This window comes from Saccostrea cucullata, unplaced genomic scaffold (assembly GCF_032062105.1).
Source record: "Saccostrea cucullata isolate Sc308-1 unplaced genomic scaffold, CSIRO_AGI_Scuc_v1 ctg217, whole genome shotgun sequence".
NCBI classification, from domain to species: domain Eukaryota; kingdom Metazoa; phylum Mollusca; class Bivalvia; order Ostreida; family Ostreidae; genus Saccostrea; species Saccostrea cuccullata.
Window position 1 is genome coordinate 567,955 of NW_026936638.1, and position 15,432 is coordinate 583,386.

Genomic DNA, 15,432 nt, shown 5'->3' on the forward strand with positions numbered 1-15,432 from the left:
TTGTTTTCAAACTTTCATTTCCTTTGATTTGCACTTGGGGGTGTTAATTGTGGTTAGGCTTGAACTTCAGTACCATTTTTTTCTCTCCAAAAACCAATGTCTATACTTAGTTTATATTTGGGGGGAAAAGTGGAGGGGCTACCCCCCCCCAGTTCCTAGACCCCCCCCCCCATGGTTCCGACGGTATGAATTAGGTCTCTGATAAATTAAAATGTCATAATACAATTCATATGTACGTACTTATTAGGAAGAAACAAAATATATTATATTTTCTGTACAAAAATATTTAAAATATTGCTGCAAATCTGTAGTGTTATGGTTTTATATATTTGTCCTTTACCATACTGTAACGCTATACAGATCCCGTAATGCCAAAAAGATGCAATTTACGGCGCAATATTTTTTGCGCTCTTTGGGGGAGAATTTTCCCCTTTTTCTTGCATCGGTAAATCAACTACATGTACCCATCACTCCCTAACTGTAGACACATTCTACAGCCAATTTGTATATTTCATACACCTCCCAACCATACATATATAGTTGTATCTACAGGCAATATGCACTGAGACTAACAATTTATACAATCATGCGAGTTAATCACTCATAGACGACTATTAAGGGTTGGGAAGTGGATAAAACATACATATTAGTTAAAATATGTGCCTAGAATAAGGCAATGAAGGTTGTTAATTAGTCAATGCTGGAAAGTGAAGAAATTTTCCCCCAAAGTGCGCAAAAAAAAAATTTCCACCGTAAATTGCACCTTTTTTGCATTACGGGATCTGTAGCGTGTTGGTCAGAGACAAATATATATAAAACCATAACGCTACAGATCTGCTTGCAGCTACTCATAATATAGATGTCCTTGAATTTCAAATCTGTAATAGAATAATAAAATTAACAACTTTTATTCTCCTCTTCTGCAGCTTATCACAGGAAAATTGAACACGTGTAAATGCATATATGCAGTAAGGTTCTGGCTAAACTGACCTACTTTAGAATTTAATTTTAAGAAGCGTATTTAGCGGTATATTGCAACAATTTTAAAAACTATAAATTTTAGTTTGAATTGAACCAGTAAGGTAATGTTCCTACATTTAGACTGGATCCTTTCCCTCTTTCAGTTTATCTATTTTTTTCTTATTTACATGTATATTAACTTTCTCCAAAATCTTTGCACCACTTTCTTGTTTTTGTCCCCCCCCCGTCTCCCTCGTTACAAATCGCCTGTGTTCCCTATGGACCGTTCATAGATCTAACTAAACACGTACTCTGTCCCTAAACTTTATAATTAAATTTCATGTTGTAAATTCCATGACGTGCGCAAATATATAGGGGAGTGGATATTTCATCGGGATCGACATCCCAAAATGGCACATGGTAAGATTGACACTTACACACATGAGACTAGTAATAGTAGTTAGTCATTACAGCTGCAGAACATAGGCGTATTGATAAATATTTTGTGATTAACAGTAATGTGTTATCAAGTGGAGATGAAGGGATGGCGCTTTATCGTAAGTTCTGCAGAATCGACGATATATTTTTTTAAAATCTTATCATTTACATTAGGCTTGGTCCGAAAAATTCCTGGCATGTAAAATAAAAAAAAATTAAAAAGCCTGGAAAATGTAAGATTTTTTGGAATACATTTACATATGTAATATATTGATATTGTTTTAGTATTGCATAATTATGTATAATAACTGAGAATAATAATTATTTTAAAAACGCTGGGAGCCAGTCCCTGGGCACAGTCAGACTTAAAAAAAATAGGCTTACAGTTTAGAACTTGAGATACTTTGAACAATGAGCTCACTAAATGATACCCACTCCTCCCATATGAATATAATGGCAGTGTCCATGTTTTGCTATAGGAAACCCAAATTATGTGTCAGATCAAAAAGTGAAAATGGCAATATGTACATGTAATAGAAAAAGAATATGTGAAAGACTGATCAGATTTCATTCAGTGGTATGAGAGGGTACATGTAGCTGAAAAGAGATGGATACCCCAAAGCTAAACAGACAGACAGACCTACAGCTGGACTGGGGGTGTTTTAATAAATTGAAAGCACTTGTACTTGTTTGCATATGTACTTGTACATGTACTATATAATAGACTCAAATAAGATGTAACAGGAATCTACATAACATTTCACACGAAAATATATCAAAATTTCATTTCATCTTAAAGTTACAGAAACTTCAAATTTTTGGACAGTTTGATTGACATTTCCTTGCACTTTCACAATTCAAAAAAAAAAAAAAAAATAATTCTAAATTTTTTTGAAAAGTGGCATATATAAATGCTTTAATTCATCGTACTCAGTAGATATGTTCGAAAGCAAAACATACACACAGAATATTTTCAGTTTAAGGGGCTGTTGTGATGAGCAGATTTTAAGCCATTAGATGTGTAATAGACCACTTCTGGTTTAAATGTTGAGGTGTTTGACATATCGACAGTTTTCAGAACATCTATCTTCATAAACTAAAATGGTGCATCATCAAGACAGCCTAGGATGCTGTCATAAAACTTACATCACAGTAAAGTAATATTTCTAATCAATCGAAAGAATTGATAATGTTATAATATTAAAAAAAAAAAAAATTAAAAAAAAAAAACATGTTCAGTTTTTATATTTTGGTTGGAAAAAAGATCCAGTCAAAAAGATATTATCTTCATATGTTTTGGAGAAAACTTATATAGGCCATGCCTGATGTCCAATCCAATTATGTAAGCTTACTTTACATAATAAAATATTGTTTAAATTAAATCTTCATATGTATACACAATACAAGGGTTTTTCCAACTTCTAAAATTAGCACCGATTTTCAAAATGTGCAAAACTGTGGCTGTGCTATATGTGTGTGTTATCAATGATTTCTAGTAAAATAACTGAGCAAACAGACTTAAAATATCTAGATATTCATGCAACATACATTAATCTGACATTCAGTCATCAAACATAAACATGGTAAAATATCTGAGATGTTAAAAATAGATTGATCAGTAAAAAATGTAATTACATATGATAAGAATAAAATTAAAATAGAAAATGATATCAGTTATAATAACAAATAATTTATTCTGGGTAAGGTCGGGGTGAATTTCAATTATATGTGTGTGTTTTTTAAATTTATTTTTTGCACAACTTTAGAAATGCATGGGCATTTAAAATATTTATTTATACATATTATATTTATAATGTATATGTGAGGCACAATATTGTTTAAGGTCAAAATCATTGTGAAGAGGTCAATTGACCCTGAAGTGAAATGAACTGAGTATGAGAATCATCTTTTGTTTATATATGCTCAAGCTCATTATTTCATTCATTACATGTATATCATACCCTCTACCATTAACAAAAAATGACTTACATTTTTAGGGGGTACATCACTCTGATGTAATAGATGAATATTGAGGATGGAAAAATTCTTTGTTGTGGTTATATATTACAAATACATCACACAAAATTTTCAATTTTTTTTTTATTGGTAGAATATACATGTTATAAATGGGTTCATAACAATAATTGCTAAAATTGTCACTGAAAGTAGACAAGTCCTTGACTCAATTACAAGTATTCTTATAATTCTTATCTGATGAAATTGAACTAAAAAGAATGCATACCTACAATCTATAGTGCTAAGTGTTACAATTGAATACATTAAACAACTGTTCTCTGGCTAAATAGAATAGATTTAAAAATTATATCTCTACCCTTTGTTTGTTGAGGGTGCATCCCTGAGGAGAGGGTTCAATTATATTAATAAGCATAACATGTATGGACAAAATTACACGAAACTAACGGGAAATATTTTTGAAAGTATTGTTCATTATAACTATTAATTTAGTCATATGCAAGGTATAAGCTTTTACACCCCCTAATACCTAAACAATTGAACTCACCAGGTGAGTTGTAAAACCTTAGCAATAACAGAGCTCGTGCTTAGTTCACAAAAACTGTGTAAGTTCCACCTGTAAGTTCCACAGATGTGTCCAAATTGCTAAACTCTGTAAACAGTAATAGGTGTGCTGAACGACTATTCATGGGAAGGGGTTTTGCTTTTGAACATTTCTACTCAGAATATAATGAATTTTCTGGATTAAATTTTCAATATATTTTATTAATACACAAGATTGTCACTTTTCCTCAGCTTAAAGTATTAACACTCATCCATAAATTTGTTACATTTCAATAACTTTAAGATGAAATAAGATTTTTTATTTATATATTCATGTGCAATGTCATTACAATACCTGTACAATATAAGGGGGTTTTCTTGGCGAGTGTAAAATTAGGGGCTTTGCTTGCTCAAAGGTATGCCAATAATTTTGGCTTAATATATTATAGTTAAGCAGACACAGTGATGCAGCTCTTTGTATATGAACACTTTATACATATGAATAAGATGTGTTTGTGAATCACTATGCACCCGGCTGCTGTCGGGCTGCGACAAAGTTAAAAATATATATATTTTTAGGACATAGGTCACAGTCAAGATCATAAGGTCATTGATCTTGGTGTCAGTATGCATACCAAATATAAAGTCTCTATATCTCCAGAAGTTATAGTGAATGTTCAAAAAAGCTAATTTCATCAGGTATGACACAGTCAAGGTCACTGACCTTGGTCTCATTTAAAAGAGCTTAATCAGTGGTATATGCATACCAAGTATAAATTTCTTTTATGGTTCAGGTTAGAATGTTAGAGTTTGCAGACAAATAGCTAAACAGAAAGAAAGAACAAAAACAGTATACACCTATGATCTTTCAATCCGGGCGAATAAAAAGTACTGGCTAATTTAGCAAATAAACTTTTAGCGGGCTACCATTAAAACACCAAAATTAACACCCAGCTAAAATAGCCCACTAATATGGTATACATCTTGATATTATACAGAAAAATATTGACTTCAAATCTGTGTTTATGCACCTTTAGAATATTTGACCAAAATTAGCCTCAGATTCATTAAAAATGAACCATAACAGATGTATGGACTGCATACTCAGTATATTTAGACACAAAGTTCATAATTTAATATCAGCATAAAGTTGTTTCCCTTTGTTTTAACTTCAATAAAAATCAATTAAAAAAATCTTAATTTGGTTAGAAATATTTTTTCAGTTGTTTTTCTATTCCTTATGATCAAGTACATCTTTCTCTCATCGCATTTATTGATATTCTTAATTACTTGTTTCCAAAGACTTCAAAGAATAATTTTAGTTTAGTTAGGTAATAAAAATTTTGAAAATTTCTCTCAGTTAATCCTTTTCTATTCCAAAATTATATTATTAAATAAAATCAGAATAGTTTTTAAACGATTTATATTTTAGGTGTGCAAATTAGGTCCAAATATGGGTCCGGTACCTTAATGCATGCAACAAGTTGACCCAGCTACCAATGAAATCATAACTAATTTTGTAAGGTCAGCATGTTCAGTAACCATTTTCATGAAATAATATGAACTCTAAAAGACTCAGAGATAAATTCTCCAGTTTTCCAACCTTTTCATTGATACCGATCATACTGAAGACAGATTATAAATTGAAAGTTAATTCTATAAACCTGGAGGTTAGGATCACAGGCACCAAACTAAGGGGTCAAAAATTCAAGCGAGTTTGGTGCCTGTGGTTAGGATAGTCTATTGAGTACTCAGAAGTACTGAAAGCCGTGCTCATTTACATGGTAATGAACAAAGACTGCAATGACAGTTTAAAAACAAGCTGATTCAGACATTGAAAAGATGATTATATAATTATATCTATATATGTCATATATAGCATTAAAAAGCTTTAAAATTTATTAAAATGTAGCTAGAATTTAACAGCGTAAAATATTTGTCACACGTATCATTTGGGGGTTTTATATACCAACAGAAGTAAATAAACACTAATGCAGCAAGATTATTTAAGGTCAAACAATTATGCACAGATGGGTCCTCAGCGGGGAGTTTTGCATCAAAGCGTACATCAAGTCATTATTAATGAAGTTCCCCGCATTTGTATAAGCCTGATAAGTACACCCTTTATTTATAGAATATGACGCAGACAGGGATACCTCAGGAAAACCTTTTGCATACTTTAACCAAATGATTAATCATCGAAACCGATATAAAGTATATTATTATAATTATTTTTTAACAATTTCAGATAACTATGAAAATAATTCAGTGTTTGTATTGCTTCAAAGGTGATTGCGCAGACGTACTATATTCTAACTCGTAAATTTAATTTGACGGTGAAGAAGCAGCATTTTCTGTTGCTCACCGTCGCAATAGCCGGGCATTTCTCTATGAGAAATGAGCCCGGCTAAAAATCTGAAAAAAATCTGGATATACACCTATTTGAAGACAGTTTAAAATTAGCATAACCCTTAGCAAAATCAAAACTAAAAATTAAAGCACAATTTCTCTTCAGGTGTTTGTATTTTTTATGCACCCAGATCTATAGATCCTAGGCATATATTGTTTTTGTCCTATCTGTCTGTCTGCGTGTTTGTTTGTCTGCAAACTTAAACCTTCGCCATAACTTTAATTGAAAGATGAAAGGTAAAGACTTCTTATTTGGAAAGCATACTTAACGAATTAGATTCTTTCAAATAACACCAACGACAATGACCTTATAAATGCTAGAAATAGCTTTAATCTGCAAACTTTAACCTTCCCCATAACTCTCGAAATTTGAAAGATAGAGACTTCATATTTGGACTTGGTATGTATACTCCAAAAATAACATTCTTTCAAATGCCATCAAGATCAATGTCTTGGTGACCTTGACTGTGACCTTATGCTAAAAATAGCTTTTTTGTATTTTTTGCACCATAAGAAATAGAGATTTCATATTTGTGCGTACGCCACTGATCAAGTTGTTTTAAATGACACCAAAGTCAATCACCTTGAGTGTTACCTATATGCTAAAAATACGTGTAGCGTTTCTGAATTTTGTTGCCGCACCGGGTGCATAGTTTTTCACCAACACATCTTGTATTATTCCAAAAAGCTAAAGTTACTGGATTGAGTTGGGGATCAGTTTTAACAAAATTAGGATTTTAGAAAAAAAGCCTTTATGTATGATAGTTTACATGTATGATACAATGTAGTATAGTTGCATTTAATAAGCACATTATTGTAAACTATCATACATAAAGACAATGTTGATTTACATTATTTCAGGCTGAACAAAAAAATCTTTAATTTAATGCTGTAAATTGATTTTCCATAGGCATTTTGGGTATTAAAACCCTAACAGCCATTTATACCTATTACAACCATAGGTCCAAACTTCACGTTTACTTTGAAGGAATAAAATATATATGTCTTTAATAATATTTTTTCCTAAAAATCATTACTGAAAAAAGGATCACACAAAACAAATGTTATCTTAAAAACACTGACCACATACTAAGTTAGATGAGGCACATTTGTTTGTTTGTTTGTTTATTCAGGAAATGGCACATATCATATGTAGCATAAGATAGACAAAAAAGAACAAAATTGGCACATGGAATCCAAAGAAATCATAAGTTTTCTTTAAAAATACAACTGTAATAAAACACTAGCATTATATCATAAAAAACAAGTACTTAAGAAGAACAATTAATAATTCAGAATCTCTAAAAAAATAAGAATGGCGGGTAACTAAATAAGTTTTGTACTACATGTAAGCAATTTACCGGAGGATGACCCATGAAAGCAATAATGTGCTTATTTCCAATGGGGTCCTCATAGATTGTAATAGTAATTTACCTACTTAGCACTAAATGCTATGATATAAATAAGAATAAATAAAACATAAATAAATAAGATAATATGTATGTTTAAAGAAACTAATATAATTGTATAATTTTCCTTACAACAACTCGACTTGTAATTTTTTCCCCAGAATTGAAATTGGTGATTAATTTGTTTTCCTTACATCACAGAAAAATGGCTTCACCTGCATATGCATTGGTACTTTTTGATGTTGATGGATGCACTGCTATCGTGGAAACCAAGAAATTGGTTCTTGGGTGAAACGAACTTGTCAGGGGCCTACAGTGTCATATGAAACTTGGTACAGAGAAGCTGAACGTCGAGATCCTGCAAATATCAGGTACTGTTTCAAGATTTTTCACATTTTTCAACCATTGTCGACATAAAGTTATCCTATGTCAGTATGTGTAGTCTTGCTTCTTTGAATCTGCTCTGTACATGTATATGTAAGATGGTCTGCAACGTACAAGATTGAACCCCACGTCTTTTTTTATGCCCCTGTAAATGAATCTTATGGAGTATATATCCCTTCCTGAATTAATATTGAACATAATGACCAAATTGAAGCTTTCCTATAAGTTATTATATATATATTTTTTTTTTTTTTTACATTTTTTGATTTATCTCCCCTTGGAGTAAGCAAGTTCTCTTAATCCATTTTACCCAAGGTCTTTCTCTTTGTCAAGTTTGGTTGACATTGGTTACTTTGTTTTGAAAAAAAAGATAGATGAAATTGTCAAAAGTTAATGGTTAATTAATCAAAAGTTCACTTTAGCCGTCTGAAGGTTTGCATTTTGATTCTGCTAATATTGGGAATATTCCTAATTAACCCTGTAACATAATTGTGGGGAATTCAGTTTTAGCGTAAAAGTGTAACTGTTATACTGGGAATGTTGTCCTTTTACCAGATTGCAATAATCAGAGGGAGGATTAAATTAATTTAGGGATTTGAGTGTGTTTTCTCCTTATTGTATTATTATAAGTAGGGAGTCTTAGGGGAGGGCATAGTCTACAAATGTAATAACAAATTCATAGGAAAAAAAAATGGAAAAGGGTGTTCTTTTAACTTCAGTAGAAGTCAGGTGCAGGTGAGTTAACATTTCAGAACATCAAATTAGCATGAAAGTTCACAATCTACATGTATTTTCCTTAGGTTTACAGTACATTGAGTTCACATGCAGTTGTATAAAATGTAGATCCCCTATAGAACATTGGATTCCACACAATCAGAAAGCTACAAACTTTTAATTCATATAATAATTTATACTATTTTTGCACTATAGATTCAAAGAGACAGCTTAACACATTTGAAGATGACTGGAGCACATCCCATCGCTCTATCGCATTGGATCGAGAGAAGAAGAAAAGACGAAACCAACCTGATGGATACCTTTCTGTATGGCCACAGGATATGGTAACTATTCAAAATTTATGTTTATTTTACCACTTTTCCACTATTTTACCAATTCTATAAAAATGTTAAATTATTCAAACTGTGGTTATTGTACATGTTGTAGGGATAATACTTTTCACAAACTATCTATCTGAACCTGTAATAAATCCAAATAATACCATGATAATCATGATAATAGGAACAATGATAATTTAAACGAATAAAATTTAGATCCATTCCAATTCCATAGCATTGGAGGGTACTATGTAGATTTATAGAAACTATTTTTATACTTTTACCTGCAGGCATGTATTAAATGTGATTTTTTTTTTATCAGGAGGATGTTGTGGGTGAGGAAGTTCAGCCTGCTCCAGTGGAACAGACCAATGATGTAAGTATTTTATGTGACCTTCTCAAAAGTATAGCAACAATCTGAAATTTTTTCACATTTTTAACCACATCTCCAGAATCATACAGCTTATTTTCATTCAACTTGTCACAAAACACATCTTTGAGTCAAGGAAAATTGAATGGCCATGCAGCATTTCTAAGGAAGATAATTATTGAATTACATTTTTGTTTGGTTCTTTGAAAAAGAATTTTCAAGAAGTACTACACGAATAAAAAGCAACCATAGAACATACATTTTTCTTCATTTTATTTTTATTTTTAATCTTCTCCATTAGCCTGAAAACATAGTTGGCAGAAAGATTTATTTTTTTTATCCTTAACAGAATGACCAACCTAATGAAGCAGCCCCAACCAGAAAAACAAAAGGAAAGGCAAAAGAGAAAACAGTAAGTATAAACAAAATTTTATATTAAAGCCTTTCTGGTCTTTTCTGATCACATTTCATCTGTCTGTCCGTCTGTCTGTAAACTTTTCACATTTTCAACTTCTTCTCAAGAACCACTGGGCCAATTTCAACCAAACTTGCCACAAAGTATCATTGGGTGAAGGTGATTCAGGTTTATTCAAATGAAGGGCCACGCACTTATTCAAGGGGAGATAATTGGGAATAAATGAAAATTTAGTGGTATATTTTAAAAATCTTCTTCTCAAGAACCACTGTGCCAGGAAAGATGAAACTTAAGGGGAAACATCCTCAGGTAGTGTCGATTCAAGTTTGTTCAAATCATGACCCGCGGGGGTAGGGAGGGGCCAAAATGGCTGACAAAGGTTTTACATAGAAATACATAGGAAAATTCTTTAAAAATCTTCTTCTCAAGAATGACAAAGCCATAATTCATCATATTTATATGGAAGCATGCTCAGATAGTGTAAATTCTAGTTTGTTCAAATCATGACCTCCGGGTAAGGGCGGGGCCAAAATGGCTGACCAAGATTTTACATAGAGGTTTATAGGAAAATTCTTTAAAAATTTTCTTCTCAAGAATGACAGAGCGATTATTCATCATATTTATATGGAAGCATGTTCAGGTAGTGTAGATTCAAGTTTGTTCAAATCACATTCCCGAGGGTAGGGCGGGGCCAAAATGGACGACCAAAGTTTTACATAGAAATAAATAGGAAAATTCTTTAAAAATCTTCTTGTCAGTCATTTTCTAAAAAACAGCAAATCCATGATTGGTCAAGGGACTACTTTTGGATTTAAATTTACAATAAAAAGCCATTTTATACTAGTCTTACCCTTGGTGCTCAGGTGAGCGATGTGGCCCATGGGCCTCTTGTTTAATTTAAATTTTCAACAATAAACTGAATTCTGCTTTTTTCCAAGCTACAGTGCTCAGGTGAGCGGTATGGCCCATGGGCCTCTTGTTTAAACTTTATTGTCACCAGGTGCATATTGTTTCACAAGTACATCTTGTTTTTTGTCTATGTTGTACTGTACTATAAGTCTATAATCTATTATTGTTATAAACTATGACCCCACAGTCAATAACACTTTGTTACAAAACAGACAAGAGGATAATCAAAGAAAATGTAATGAGCATGAAATTTAATGTTATTTAGTTGAATACTGAATTTATTTCACAAGTGAAATAAGTTTTTTTTTTTCATGAGTGTAGATTACATATTTACCTTTAGAAATCAAAATTTAATCCCAAAGGATAGTTCTATTTTTAAAGTATTCTCTTAAGGAGGAAAGCCACACCAACTTTTCATTTTATAGCTCTCTAGTCATCCTTTTTAACAATGGTTGCAGCATTGATAGGTCGGCATTAGCCTTTAAATATTTTATATGAATTTCATTTTTGTATTTTTTCAGAGAAAATGAAAACAATTATTTACATCCAAATTCGATGCTTTTGTGTAAAAATTTTGCTGCAATTGAATGCATCATATGAATACCTAATTAAATAAATAAATAAAAGCCATATCGATATGAAAAAAATTTTTAATTAAAAAATATTTATGAAAATAAAACACATAATTTTTGAATATTTTTTAAACTTGTGGTTAAAATTTTCTTAATATCAGTCACAACTGGAGAGAACATGTTAGTTTATCATACATGAAAAAAAAGTTAAAAGAAATGGCCAAAATTTAGAGAAATTATTTTTTTTGGCCAATCTTGATCAAAATTAAACTGATCCCAACCATTATTTTGAAAATATTGGAAATAAATAACATTTCCCCAAGAACACTAGTCTGATTGGGTGTAATAAGGGTTAAAACATTATTGACCCTGACATAATAAAATAAGATTTTTTCATTGTAAATATATGAATAGGCGTTTTATTAATTTTGTGTTAATTTTGATCTGGATCTGTTTAATTTTGATCGGTCTAGGTCCAAATACATGTATTAAAAAAAAAATTAATTTCTAAATTTGGTTCATATGTGGTGTTTTCAACCCTTGGTTAAAAAAAATTCTCAAATAAAGTGTTCTATTTTCATAAATTATTTAAAAAAAAAAATTAAAGAGTCTAACCAGACTTTCCTAACATATTTTATTAGATTTTCATATGATGCATTCATTTACAGCAAACTCCATGGACCATTGTTAGAAATCAAGTCTTTAGAATTTACATTCATCTGTCAATTTTTAGGGTTCCAAAGGCAGGAAAATTACAGTGCTCCATGAGGGTTCCGGCGACTTTTCATCAGATACAACATCACCAAAACGTGCTCCCTGCTTTTTGGAGGAAGTTAATGGTGATGAGCGAGATCTAATCAATCTCCAGATTAGGCAACATCAAGAAGGACTACGGAATGTGTCAGTCCAGACAGAGAAGGTTGTGGTCCTTGGAACAGAAGATGTGTTGCCACCTCTGATGGCAGAGACTTTCAGTGCAATGACCAAGACCTTGGGCCAAATTCAAAAGGAACAACAGGCAACAAAGGCCCTAATTCAGGATTTAATGGGGGAAATAAAGACACTGAAGGAAAATCAGCTGTCCAGACCATCACTGGGAGGTCTTTTGTCCACAAGTGATTTGCCCGAGTTGACGGTCAACACATCAATGGACAAGTTGGTGGAGACAGTCCAAGAACTGGAAGAATCTCTCTCAACCAAACCACCACAACGGACTAGTGAGCCAGAGACAGAGAATGATGATAAAGAGGAGCCACTTCCTAAACTGGTGAAGAGACCACGGCAAAACAAGACTGCAAGTGCTACACATAGTATACCACTCGCAACATCAAGTGCCAGAAAACAGAATACCACAAGTCCAGTTGATACGTCAGCCAAAACCAGCCACAGTTTTCCCTCCACTACGACAAGTGCTTCATCAGCAACAACAGTGTCAACTCACAGCTCAACATCTACCACAAGTTCCCCATCAGCCGTCACCAATACAACCATGTCACCTTACAGCTCAACATCTACCACAAGTTCCCCATCAGCCATCACCAATACAACCATGTCACCTCACAGCTCAACATCTACCACAAGTTCCCCATCAGCCATCACCAATACAACCATGTCACCTCACAGCTCAACATCTACCACAAGTTCCCAATCAGCCATCACCAATACAACCATGTCACCTCACAGCTCAACATCTACCACAAGTTCCCCATCAGCCATCACCAATACAGCAACGATGTCAACTCGCAGCTCAACATCTACAACAACCAGTTCCCCATCAGCCATCAACAATACAACAGTGTCAACTCGCACCTCGCTATCTACTACATCCAGTTCCCCATCAGCAAACACTGATACAGCAACGGTTTCATCTCCTCAAGACCCAACATCCACCGCAAGTTCTCCATCTTTGGCAATACGTGCTTCACCTCCAACTAAAAGTGTCATGTCAACCTTCAGTAGCCCTCCATCCATCAACAGTACATCGTACAGCACCAATGCCCAAAATACTTCGTCTGCCACCACCAGTATCAGCAACACTCCACCAGCTTCTTCTTTAACAACAATTAACATGTCGCAAGCAGCTGCTATTTTACCAGCTTCCATGATCGAGTCCTCCCCAAGTCCATCCACAAACAAGAAGACAATAAGATTCAACTGCTTTCCTGGACCTATCATTGAGATAGATGGACCACAAGATGTTTGCGGAACACCAGAAGATGCTGAGTTCAGAATTAGGCAAAAAACATTGATGTCAACATCTTCTGCTGCATGTTCAAAGCCCAACTTTGGCTGGATTTTAGTCCAGAAGATTTACAGCAAAGAAGAGCTGATCGGAAGAAATTTCTTCGGCAACAGAAAAAACATCCCTGCCATTTCACCAAGAAGGCGCCATGCCATAGAACACGCTGTAGCCGAAATGTATGGTTCCAATGAAGCCCATTTAAAAGAGGTTATATCTGGAATCAACACCGGACTCCGAAAAATGCGAAGTAGACGACTACCATTCACATCTTTGGAGAATATTTAACTAAATAAAAAAGTTGTGAAGTGGAACATTTAAGTCTAGTGGATGCTTGTCATGTGGTTAATTTTGAGATATAAAGTTATTGATTAAGATATAAACTTATTATTGTGAAACCAGCTGTTGATTATCAAGCTTGTGTATTTATCAACACTAATGGACCATAAGTACTAGAATTAATAGATGTTGTAATCAATAATAACCAGTGAACATATTTTTTTTTTCCATGTAAATTATTAGAGAAAAATATTTATTTCAAAAATTCGTTGACATTCATGGGCAATATGTTATGGTCAATAATAGCTTTAATGCTGATTAACAATGTGTATATGGTTTATATAAAAAAAAATAGGGAATGACAGCAAGTGGAAAGTTTTATGTTGAGTAGAAAACTCTAGATATTGCTTGTTTCCTTGACACAAATGGACAGTATGCACAATGTACATATGTGTTTATTATCAGTTTCATCCAGAAAATGACTCTTTGATAACATAATTTGATATCATATATACATATTATATATACATGTACATATATATAATAAATATTGCTTTATGTCATTGAATAAAAAAGAAAACTATGAGTAACATTTCTTTGAAAATGAAAAGGTCTCTGGGCTTTAAAAGTCGTGTGCAGTTACTGTACATGTACGCCTGATTTTTTGGTGGCTGTTTAAGTCTCCCCAGTTTCGCAAGTCTTTGCACAAGTCCTTCTTTTTATAGAGTTTAAAACTGAGTAGGTCCCCCAGCATTCAGAATCACATGTGGAATGACTTTGTGAACATGGTCTATATACCTCCCGCACTTTTCCGCTGTTAGAGTCTCCCAGAATTCACGGATTCCTTGCACCAATTCATCCTTCTTCTTTGGTTTCACGACAGACCTCAAATAGGTTTTCATGGCTGACCAAACATTCTCAATTGGATTGAGATCAGGGGAAGAAGCAGGTGTTACCATCACGGATTCGGAAAGTCCGTTGTCTTGCATCCACTGCTTTGTTGATTTGCTGGTATGCTTCCTGTCGTTGTCCTTAAAAAATATGTTCGTATTAAATACAGATAACTTCCATCGTTTAAGTATGCTCTTCATACATGTAGACTGAACAGAAAATTAAAAAGTAGGAAAGCTTGGTCAGTTACTGCGTTTTAATTTAAATGCAAATGAGGTTTCTTTTTTTCCATTTCAATTAACTACACAGATGAAATGTATAAGTACTGCATGTTTAAGGACCGTACACTGCGGATCTAGAAGGCAACCACCCTGAAATAGCTGTTATTTAATGTACATACTAAATGAAGTAAAAGGGACCTTGGAAGCTCTACCCCTGAAAAAGCAGCCCCCTTCTCAAAAATGCAGATCTGTGTTGTTGGTCTGATAGGTTCTAGGTATGCAACTTAAAGGTCAATGACTTGCACTTTCCACCCCAATGAAATAGTTAGGTAATTTAGCCCCCTCCCTTTTATTGCTTGTTCAG

At 33.3% G+C, this 15,432-nt stretch overlaps 1 protein-coding gene across 1 annotated transcript; it reads left to right on the forward strand.

The window, feature by feature from the left end:
• Window positions 1-7,515: 7,515 nt before the first annotated feature.
• LOC134246084 (serine-rich adhesin for platelets-like) lies at window positions 7,516-14,014 on the forward strand. The gene is made up of 5 exons (XM_062728354.1): window positions 7,516-8,104; window positions 9,048-9,178; window positions 9,495-9,548; window positions 9,892-9,954; window positions 12,172-14,014. Exons 1-5 carry the CDS (start codon window positions 8,056-8,058, stop codon window positions 13,963-13,965), a joined length of 2,091 nt encoding a protein of 696 aa, XP_062584338.1. The 5' UTR covers window positions 7,516-8,055; the 3' UTR covers window positions 13,966-14,014.
• The last annotated feature ends 1,418 nt before the right edge of the window (window positions 14,015-15,432 follow it).

What these genes read in the sequence shown, in the direction of transcription:
- LOC134246084 (XM_062728354.1), top strand. Translation starts at nt 8,056, where the DNA reads ATGAAACTTGGTACAGAGAAGCTGAACGTCGAGATCCTGCAAATATCA. An exon ending in CTGTATGGCCACAGGATATG is followed by an intron (nt 9,179 to 9,494) that starts GTAACTATTCAA and finishes TTTTTTTATCAG; the next exon opens with GAGGATGTTGTGGGTGAGGA. An exon ending in CAGTGGAACAGACCAATGAT is followed by an intron (nt 9,549 to 9,891) that starts GTAAGTATTTTA and finishes TATCCTTAACAG; the next exon opens with AATGACCAACCTAATGAAGC.